At 25.1% G+C, this 11,132-nt stretch overlaps 3 protein-coding genes across 4 annotated transcripts; 1 reads left to right on the top strand and 2 right to left on the bottom strand.

Annotated features, from left to right (window-relative positions):
• Positions 1 to 1,390: 1,390 nt before the first annotated feature.
• Positions 1,391 to 1,684, bottom strand: LOC112600584. Its single transcript, XM_025347852.1, has one exon. The coding sequence runs from the start codon at positions 1,659 to 1,661 to the stop codon at positions 1,488 to 1,490; it is 174 nt and encodes a 57-aa protein (XP_025203637.1). The 5' UTR covers positions 1,662 to 1,684; the 3' UTR covers positions 1,391 to 1,487.
• On the bottom strand, positions 1,638 to 2,195 carry LOC112600583 (small integral membrane protein 4). Its single transcript, XM_025347851.1, has 2 exons — positions 1,863 to 2,195; positions 1,638 to 1,805 (listed from the first exon to the last, which is right to left on the bottom strand). The coding sequence occupies exons 1-2, from the start codon at positions 1,928 to 1,930 to the stop codon at positions 1,661 to 1,663; spliced, it is 213 nt and encodes a 70-aa protein (XP_025203636.1). The 5' UTR covers positions 1,931 to 2,195; the 3' UTR covers positions 1,638 to 1,660.
• A 6,106-nt stretch (positions 2,196 to 8,301) lies between these two features.
• LOC112600579 (ATPase inhibitor, mitochondrial) lies at positions 8,302 to 9,389 on the top strand. Of its 2 annotated transcripts, none has more exons than XM_025347847.1 (3): positions 8,302 to 8,914; positions 9,013 to 9,148; positions 9,208 to 9,389. In XM_025347847.1, the coding sequence occupies exons 1-3, from the start codon at positions 8,853 to 8,855 to the stop codon at positions 9,325 to 9,327; spliced, it is 318 nt and encodes a 105-aa protein (XP_025203632.1). In that variant the 5' UTR covers positions 8,302 to 8,852; the 3' UTR covers positions 9,328 to 9,389. The 2 variants fall into 2 exon arrangements, with proteins under 2 accessions (XP_025203632.1, XP_025203631.1); XM_025347846.1 differs by having other exon boundaries at positions 8,313 to 8,914; positions 9,004 to 9,148.
• The last annotated feature ends 1,743 nt before the right edge of the window (positions 9,390 to 11,132 follow it).

Raw genomic sequence — 11,132 nt, 5'->3', positions numbered from 1 at the left:
TTTGGTAAAAGCAGATAATCTTGATTTGTTATATTCTTTGCATATATTTTTAGTCAATTGTTTGTTCGCAAACTTTTAAAATTAGTTGAATTTGGATTTTTTTCGTACTAAATTTTACACGCACAGTTTAAAACTGCATTCTTAGGTCTGTAAGGGTAGATTTAAACTGTTGAGATGTTAAGCCTTTTTCTAGAACTAGGCTTATTAAATACTGTAAAACTATAAATATCTTTGTATTGTATTGCTCATACATTTATGAGCAATGATATTTGTATGAATGTCAAAAATAATGATGATATATTATTTATAATGAAAAAAAAAAAATAAATAAAAAAATAAATAGATTATATAATTGTTATTTATTTGATCAGTAAAATAATTAGAGGCAAGTGTATTTTAGTTGTTTGAAATTTATCTTCAGGTTATCTGAAGTCTATTATGTTTTAAATAGACTACTCACTATTTACATGTCTTTGAAAACAATTTTGTACTAATAGGAAACCTATAGAGCAACTATAACAATAAGATATATTAATTATTATGTAAGATTCTGAATAACTTGCTGTCTAAGTTTAGTTAGATTTTATCCCAATAAAATATTTAACTAAAAATGACTTATACTAATTTGGAATTTTTATTAAAAATAATTTTTAAAAAGTAGGCAAACTGGTACTAATCTGTTATACATTTTAGGTGTTGAGGGGGTCATTATAGTGGATTTGTTAAATTTGAATTCAATGACCAAGTCTAATCAGCTTTTATCACTAAGTATTTTTTATATTTTTTGGTATTTTACTGTAGGTTATAATGATTTCCAAAAATATTGCATTTATTACATTATTATTATTTATTAGTTATAATATATATTTTTACCATATACTTTCAATGTATATAACTCAAAATATATTAAAGACTTTCTGAAAATAGGTACCATAAAATAATAAATGAAAAATGTTATTGCATTAATAAAATTCATAGTAGTATAATATATTTAAAAGTTTTAAGTTCCTACAAATAATATTTTTAAATAATAACTATAGTTAATATTGTTATTTACTGTTTAAATAATAAGTGTTATTCAAATTTTTATCAAAATGAATTGTTATTATAAATTCTTCAGATTTTATGGTTCCCAGTATTAATTAACTCATGAGAAATTTTTTATTAAATTTTCAAACTAAAATAATTTGTATATTTTTGATTCTTTTCACTTGAAAAATTAATAATTTGTGAGGAGCTTTGTATAAAATCAGTAATTTATCATTTTCTGTGACTGGTTCATAATAATAATAGCAAAAAAGTATTAAAAATAGAGATGACTGTGCATATTGGATAACATAAACGAATTATGTATGATCAGGTCATTCTAAAATGTTATTACTTTTAATGATTTGAATTAAATCATTTTCATTTTTTATTATAATTCATAAATAAATAATTATCACAAAATAACTAGGTAAATATCACTAAATAATCCTTTCAATTCATTATGTTTTAAATTTTTTAGCAGCATTTAATTTTTCCATTTCTTTTTCAACGTAATCTTCTAAATCGTCTAATGGCTTGTATCGGTTGTGAACAAGTTGTGATCCAAACATCATAGAGGTTAACGCCATTAGTGAAAATTTCACATAAGTGGCAATTGATATATTTCCTGACATTAGGATTCTTCGTTTAATCTGTTTGCAGCTATTTCCTTGGCTTGTTTGCGTTTATATACTTCATAAAAATTTACACCAAATGGACGCCAAGTTATCATCAAATATTCTACACCCGCACCGGCGATCACGAATATCGGAATAGCTCTAAAAAATTGAAGTGTTCTTATTTTTCACTGATGTATAAAAACATAAAATATTTACCTGTAATATCCAAATCGTTTGCCAGGTAGACGAAATATAAATCTACGAATCGAATTTATTATGCTCATCACTGTATTCCTTGAAAGCTTAAGTAATTTTCTTTTCAATTTGACTGCACATCACACGTGTTGAGCTTTTTAATTAGATTATATTCATGTAAAATAGTATAAACTATAAATGTACAGTAAAGTGGTGAATGTTTATGAATACGAGTCTGGCTACCGGTAGCCGGAAGAAAGTACCGTTGGTAGAATAATAATCGACTGACAAGTGACAAATTTATAAGACAACTACACAACACACAAGTTACTATTACGAATATTCTAAAAAACCGAATTTCTTATCTTTCCTCGATAACTGATGATAAGAGAAATCATTATAATCAGCGACATGAAATCTGGCTGGTGACCACGGTTGAGGATAGAATGGTTACGTGACGATCCATACAATCCCATGATACATTACGGCGGAAAAGTTTCTTATCAAATACATATATCATAATATCTCTCAATTTATGTATTTTGTATTTATTTAAAAATAAATTTAATCATTGTATTGCTATTTATTAAATAGATTGTAAATATTTTTTTAATTTTAGTAAAAAATAAATATTTAAGTATAACTTTATTTGTTTGTCAGCTTAATATACTGCTGAGACAACCGTTTATTATATTTTGCTTGTTCACGGACCAATTGTTTTAATTTATCTAACTGTGACATCAAATCTTTTTCTTTTTCTAAACATTCTTCTCTTTTTTTCTTTATTTCGTACCGTTTTTGAAATACCTTACTATCTAAAATTAAATTTTTTTCTCTCATTTCAACAATATTCAACATTTTCATCCTAAATTAATTTTCATAATAATTGATTTAGTGTAAAAAATTATTTTAACGAGATATCCACTAATATAAGTTATAATATTATGTAGGTACAAAAATATACACTGACGACTGACCTATAGTTCAAAATACCATCAAAAATATCAATGAAATTTTCTGTTTTAATTAAAGACATTTCCACTTGGCGTAAAATATTCATTTGAATGTTTTTATAATCTTCTTCAAGTTTTGTCATTGTTCCATACTGCACACTTAAAGTTTTCTAAATAAAAATTAAGAATTTTAGATTTACAAGTTAAAAGAGAACTGCAATGTTTAATTCATTAATGACTAACATCTAATTTTTCGATTTGTAATTTAGAATTCACAATTTTTTCTTTAAAATCCGGAACAAACTACTATACTAGTGATGTTTATATTATCATTTCTATTTTTTTCATATTCGACGAGTAAAATATATTTTTCTAATCTGCATGTAATATAAAATAATAATTTTTATTATACTTATAAAACCATTTTTAGACAACTGAGAATTTACAAATATCATAACATAAATTTTACAATTTTTTTTTAAATATTCTAATACTTTTACTTTAAATATATTCATAACGTCATATTTTTATGTTTAACTCGATTAATAATTAAACAATAATCTACAAATAATTTTTAATTGTTTCTATTTTATACATAATATAATTAATATTGTACTATACATTCATTTTTAAGTATTTAGTTATTAAATCGATAGTCGATCGTATATTTGAAGTAAAAATAGTACAAAAAAATAGTATACTCGGTGCTGCCTACATTATATTTTATTTAAATCATTTATTTATAATTATTAACGGGCTCAGAGCCTAATAGAATAATACAATCTATAGAATCAAAAAAAAATTGAACAATATAAGACATAGTAATTAAACTAAACAAGCATTAATATGGATCAAATCAACAAATGATAATTATAAAAATTAAAAATGATAATACACAAATTAAAGTACTATATAACAAAAGAAAAAACTTAAGTAAAGTTTAGGTGTTCACTTCTCGTTAGTCATACACATTATACGGAGTATTGGATTATTTCAACCATAGTTGCTGTTGTGGAGTAGGACAACAAAGGAAGAATTAGACCTAGATCAGTGAAAGGGAATTTTAAAATGTATTAGATGAAGAAGAAAGGAGCATTCACACATTCGACAATCAGCTTGTGAAAAATACCAAATTATAGAAACTATAAAGTAATAAATGATCAGCATTTGTATTTTGTGTACCTATATAAGATGTACAGCAGTTATTCCCAAGTATAAGTTGTAAGTAATACTAATGCCTATACTAATGTATTTATATCTAATTTGTATGATAACTTACCAAATACAATTATATTATATTTAAGTGTAATATTAAATTAATTCAAAATGCATAAATTAATACTATTCATACACTTTACAGTGGCGCCTAGGTGTGCAAGTGTACGCACACCACATTAATTAATACAAATAAAATAGCAAAAATGGATTTTTAATTTTTTACACAATTTTTATACAATTTAAGTTTAACTATAATAATTTATTGTATAATATTGTATAAATTTAAAAATAAATTATGTTCGCTTTTATACCCGAAAATATTACTCCTACAATTTATTAAAGTTATGTAATAAATACAAATCATTTGGTGTGTACTGTGTAGCTCAGTCAGAACACAACACCGTTTTTCTGTGTAAATTTGTTAGGCCATTAAGTGGGAGTAGTCACAGCGTTCCATATCGGTTATTAAAAATGCATAAAAATGTTTAATTTTTTTTTTTATTTATTAATTAATATACGCATATTATTAGGTATTATATTCGTAGGTATATAAATTATTTTTTATAATTTTGTATAAATATTTCAATACATATTGTAGGTACTATAATAATATTTTAGATATTTTTTCTAATAAATTTTGCAATAATTGCACACCGTTCATTTTGAACACCACGAGCTGCCGCTGCACTTTTATAAGTTATAAGTTATAATCATATAATAATATAATATTATGTAATCTCTGTATAAGTTGAAAAAACGCTCCTCAGCAATTATACCAACTAGAGTAATGCATAAGGTTTAAAGAATATTGGAGGGGACATTTTATGGTTCTAAGTTAATATCGTTTTAAAAATAAATAATAATTACTTAAGTTCAAGAGGTTGGATAATATTGTCATTGTAAAATTGAATTTTTTGTTTAATTTCTTCGTTATGATAATTCATAATGGAATTTATTATTTTTAAGTTAGTTTGTTTTCTTTGCTGTTCCAATCTTATATTTTCTAATTCTTTTGATTCCTTTTTGTATTTTAATTCAATATTCTAAAACCAAAAATGTATGCATTTTTTGTTTATAATAATCTTCATTATTTATCATTTGTATTGACTGAAGCATTTTTTTATCATCTACTGTTATTTTTATATTACCTACTTAAAATTTACTACTCTAAATATTTTGAGTTATATGTTATAACAAATTATTATTAACACTTACCATTCTTTAATCTTTATTATCTGACAATCTGTTAATACAATTTGTATGTACTCATTAATATCATTACATATTGATGAATCAAATTCATTATTTTGATTAGACTGTTTTATTTCAGATAATAATATCTTTAGAGACTACTTTAAATTCTATATTCTGCACCAATTTATTTCCAGAAAATATTTCATTTGCATTCATTCCAAATATATTATGTATATATATTATTTACTAAGAGAGATAATTATAATTACCTAATAAATAAGTAATTGTATTTATATTTTATTAATTAACAAGCTGAATACTTTATAGAATTATTTTTATTATTTTAATCAAATACTATTAAATATATATTATTGTTGTTATGAGCAACCAATCCCCAGTATTATAATTTTTAATTTTAAAAGTGAAAGTACAAATTTTGTAAATTATATAATTATTAATTTATAAAATAAATATACTAACAATTTTATTGTTTTTTATCAATTGTGTAATACCATTAAACAATAGTATTAGTGATTTTGAATATTTTTATGTACAGTAATTACTTTTTACTTATTGTTATTACCAGGGTCGGACTAGCCCGGACCGCAGGTCGGCTAGTTTGGAGTGTTTGGACCCCCAAACTTCATGTTCATATTTAAAATTTTAAAATTTAAATAAGATTATCATTTATTCAAATATGTCTTAACATTTATAAATAATGGTTCCTTTAGTTCCTTATTGATCTTTATAGATTTTATAAAATAAAATGAATATTATCTAACAACTCAATTGTAATATTTTAGGTACGCAACATAATTAATAGGTATTAATAACAATAATAATTGCTTGCGGGTCGTTCGACCACAGGGCACAGAGTATACGCGTATACACACACACACACACCAATTAATAAAGTTATTAATATCTTTAATTCGACTGCGAGCTAACCGTGCTGGTGACCATCATGGATCGTATGTTAACAGCTATGGCCCATGGGTCCTCAAACTGCACCGCGCCGCTGCAGCTGCAATGTTTGCATTGCATAGTAGTCAATGGTCGCGCACTTGCACGGAATATTGTGTTTCTATGATCACAAGTGCAAAACTGCCGCTAGATTCGTGCCGGCCACCTTTTTTGTTCTGCGAACTATTCATTATTCATAGATAACTGAATAATATGACCAAACTAAAGTTTATACTGTTTATGATTAATAGTTCAATTATTTCAATCGACAATCATGTACAATAGTACTAATAGTAGTATAGTACTCACTAGTCACTACACACAGACCTTACAACTTATAGGTTACATTCGTATAAGACCTATGGGCTTTGACATACTATATAATATTATATAGCACTATAAAAGAAAATAATTGTATCACCCGGCTTCAACCGCGCGTAGTTTTTGCTTTTTCAAAATTACCGTAATGACGATTAAAATTCAATTGTGAATAATAGATCATTTGTAGGAATATTTAATACAACCTTGTGTAAAATAATTGGAAAAATGTTAAATAGTGTCGTCACTAAATAGGAACAATCAAAATCAGTGCTCGACTTGGCAAAATTAAAGTAGAGGGACTCTGTTTACTATAAAAAAAAGAGCGTCCCCATCACTTATTAAACGTTACTAAGCCGCACGTTACCATACCCCCTATTATTCCTCTCTAAATAATTTAGAAAATATTTATAACCAACCAAGTTTTTTTTTAAATATTCATGGTTGATTCCATATTTTGATAGATCATCAATAATAGCAGCATAAATTGTACTTGCAGATGTGTTTTGTAATTCAATTATGTCAAAAAAGAAAGTTATTATGTCTTCTTCGTGAGCAATAGCAGATTTTAAGCAAATTACCAGCATAGTTTTGTTGCTGATTGTAGTAGATTCGTCCACAATTATACATAATTTTCTTCCATTATCTACTATATCTTTGCAAATTTTTTTCCGCATTTCTGAAGATATATGGTCTATTATGTTACTACAAGCCTTATCAGTTTGCAAAATGCGACCCATTTCCAAACCATTATTTACATGGAGGTCTACAAGTTTGGGCATATCAGTATATTGTTTTGTACAATTATGTAACGTGTAATTATTAATTACATGAAACTATAGTCTATAACCAACCATATAATTAATTAAATAGATTTAAAAAAAAAAATCTTTACTAACATTGTAACAAATTAAAAATAATATATTATTCTTAATCACCTGTTGTGGCATTACTACGTCAATATCTGAATTTGAAGTACTTGTAATTATTTGAGTATTTTCTGTATTATTAACATTATCAAAACTCATCTAGAATATTAAAAAAATTAGAGATAGAATAAGTATCTGTAGATATGTTGTGTTCAAATATATTTTTCTGAATCTTTTATAAGTATTATAAAGTATAATATAGTACCTTGTACCTAGTGACCAAGTATACTACTATTTACTATTTATACCTTCTTAATCTAAGAATAAAATTTTAATAAATTACTGTCGTTACTGAGTGTTTGAGTAATTATTGATTATCTACTTACTTTCATCTGTTTTTTAAAATATGAAAATAAATCACTTCGTGGTCTCTTTTTATTAGTCATTGTATTAATAATATAATAGCCAATAGGTAACAATTGTTCTAGTAAAAACTAGTAATGAAATAAAACAGTTTAAAAATTTAAAATTAAAAACTTTCTAACTTTAAATCTATGATAATTGATAATTGATAACAAATATTAGTGAATAATGATAACAGTGGTAAGTACTGGTAACTAATTAGTGATAAATGATACATTGGTTATGAAATATGATTAAAGATAATTAATTAAATGATAATAATAATAATAATAATAATAATACATCTATGGTAAAAAAATATGATTTGATTCGTGCATTTTGATAAAAATGCATAATAATGCAGCGTCCCGTGCGTTCCCCTTAAAAATAAAAGTAGGGGTACGCTAGAATTTCTGAAAAATTAGTTAAGGGACTCCGTCCCCCTGCGTCCCCCCCCAAGTCGAGCACTGATCAAAATGCATTATGCAATCTCCCTCACCCCTTCACACAGGCAAAAAAAATGTAAAAACGGGCGACGTGGTGACACTCAGGAAGGTATTTTAAACAAATCTGTGAAAAAATGTTTAATAATAAATTGTGTCTGTGACATACTGTCATCACAAATGAAATCATAAAAAAAGGCCTGTTCTCTTTTACGTTTATAAGAATACCTTAATTCGTGGTTAAAACTACATATGTAATCACTAATCACAAAAGACAGCTGACGGAAAAAAATCTACAATAATATTTATTGTTAAATGGTATTATGGAATTAAGTATGCTTTTATTTTTGTTTACCTAAAAGTAAACCTGTAAAGTTACGACTGTTACAAAATAGTTACATGGTGCATCATATTGCGCAATACGTCCTTAATCGTTGTTTACGTTTAGTTTAGTTATATTCCCCGTCATCGTACTTTGGTAGAAATTTATAAATAATTTTTATACAAAACACAGCGGAAGAACTTAAATAATTTCGAGACCTATTTATCGTTAAAATACGTCGTAGTCCTTCAACGTAACAGTGTCGTTGAAACTCTACACCTATTTCAAATACAAAATATTTTAAAAGCTTAGTCCATTACAAAATTGTAATGAACGTTTACTTAGCGAAGGCTTTGAAGTCTCTCTGTTCCATCAATACATCAGCAATGAGGTAAGACGTTTTTCATATAACATTTTCAATTTTACCATTGTATTATGCTATAGTTTATTTATTTTCTACGGTTGTTTATTTGAGTTCAGTTTCAACAGATTTAAAAGCAATGGTTTGGGTAATTTGGGCAGTGGTGCCGGCAAAGGCGGTGGTGGTGGAGGTTCTATCCGAGAAGCTGGTGGTGCTATGGGTGAACGTGAAGCTGCTAACGAAGAAGAATATTTTTATATACAGGTAATGTGTACATTAATTTAACAATTTTAGTTATTTAACAAAATATATTTTTTAAATAGCAACGACAGCAAGTAGAAAAAATTAAAAAGGATATTGAATTTCGTAAAGCAGAAATAGAGAAAAATATCGATGAAATCACTAAGGCTAAAGCTGAACTGGACAAGATTATTGATAAATAGTAAACTTTATACTTACCTATTTTATTTTTTTAAATAATAAATTTTTCAAACTAGAATTAAGAGTATGTATACACAATTATTTTTTCAAAATAAAACTGTATTCTTATTTATATAAATATAAATTTTTGGATTAATTAATCAATTAACGTTGTCTGGTGTTTAATCTCTTTATATTTAATTTAAAAATACATGTAAAATTGAAATTCCAAAAAACTAATTCCATTGGGAAAGAACAGAAAGAAAATATTGTGAAATATATTCTTGCACCATTTTATTTGTAATAAAAGTGGTGGTATAAATATAACATTATTATAATTAGTTACAAATAAATATTTATAATTAATGAATAGATAGAATTAAATAAAATTAAGTTAAAAAATCATTATTTAATGAAAATTAAAAACCAAGCTAATTATATTTAATATTAAAAATAACATAGAACTTGGTATTTCATTATAATGTAATTAATATTTTGACTTGTATTACAATATATATAACTACTTTAAAAAAATCAATAGATAAAACTATAAAATAATTGAATTGAATACAGTAGAACTCCAATTATCTGGACCAAAAAAAAAAAAAAGGATTATTTCTTTTAATAACTATTTATAGTGATTATATTTCGTCATTTCACATAATCATAATCATTGATTATATAGCTACCTTACAATTATCGAACGCTAATTATTATTTATTATTGGCTATTGCCACTGTGTTAATATTTCAGTATTTTTCTTAGTAAGTCAGTTGTCTAATCGTTGTTGCTTTAATTTGTCAACTACAATAACGAGTGAAATGAAACTGATGACGATTTGACTGAAGATGAATATGGGTTGTCTCATTCTGAAGCCTCTGATGTGTTGGATTTGGCGCTTAAATGGTTTGAGAGGTAAAATTAATCAAATAACACTAAATTGCAACAATTAAGGAGATTATGGGACTTAGTTGATCTAAAGAGAAAGTTAATAATGAAGCAGACTAAAATATTGTCATTTTTCAAACTTTTGTAATAAATATTACACATATCAAGTCAGTTGTTTTTTGTTTAATTTTTATGATATCAATAATTAGCTTATAGTCTCAAATTTCAAATTATATTATGAATAATAAATAAAATGTATAACTTTTAGTATGTCATGTTTCAATAATCTGGGTATTTTTTCAATTGTACTAGCCTTGACAATAATTAGTCCTGATGATCGGCGTTCTACAGTATATTGAAATTAGAAATAATAATTAATAAGTGAATTTTATGTTTTAATTTATAAAGTATTTTATTTCCATTGTTTTAAAATTTAATTTGCTACGAGAAGGGAGAATTTTTCCAGGAAAGATTTTTATTCTGATCATTGCCTGTATGTTTATTGCTGACAGTAAATAGTATATATACAATGAGTTAGTCAGATCACCAATTGTGGCAACCCTTACTTATTCAATGAACATATGTAATTATATTATTATATTATATAATAAAATTATATATTATTAAAATATATGATTGTTCAAATTTAAATTTAATGAAGATAGTTTTTTCAAACATCTGATTTTTTTATGCTATTTAAGTGTTCTCTAGAAATGTTAATTTCTTCTTTTTTTGCAGTTTAAGATTTATCTTAAACTTTTGTTTTATCTCAATTAAAATTTTAAGAATTATTCTTAAAAATTATTGTTCTATAAATTTTGATAAGTTAAATAATTGGAAAGTATAATAACAGTAATATATATTATGTTAATTAAAAAGTCTTATTAAAGCAACATTTTACATTAATGTAATTTATTTAATTTCTTATGAGAACTGTCAA

This window comes from Melanaphis sacchari, unplaced genomic scaffold, assembly GCF_002803265.2.
Source record: "Melanaphis sacchari strain LSU unplaced genomic scaffold, SCAv2.0 Contig65_pilon_pilon, whole genome shotgun sequence".
Classification (NCBI taxonomy): Eukaryota; Metazoa; Arthropoda; class Insecta; order Hemiptera; family Aphididae; genus Melanaphis; species Melanaphis sacchari.
This window is presented reverse-complemented; position numbering and strand designations above follow the sequence as displayed.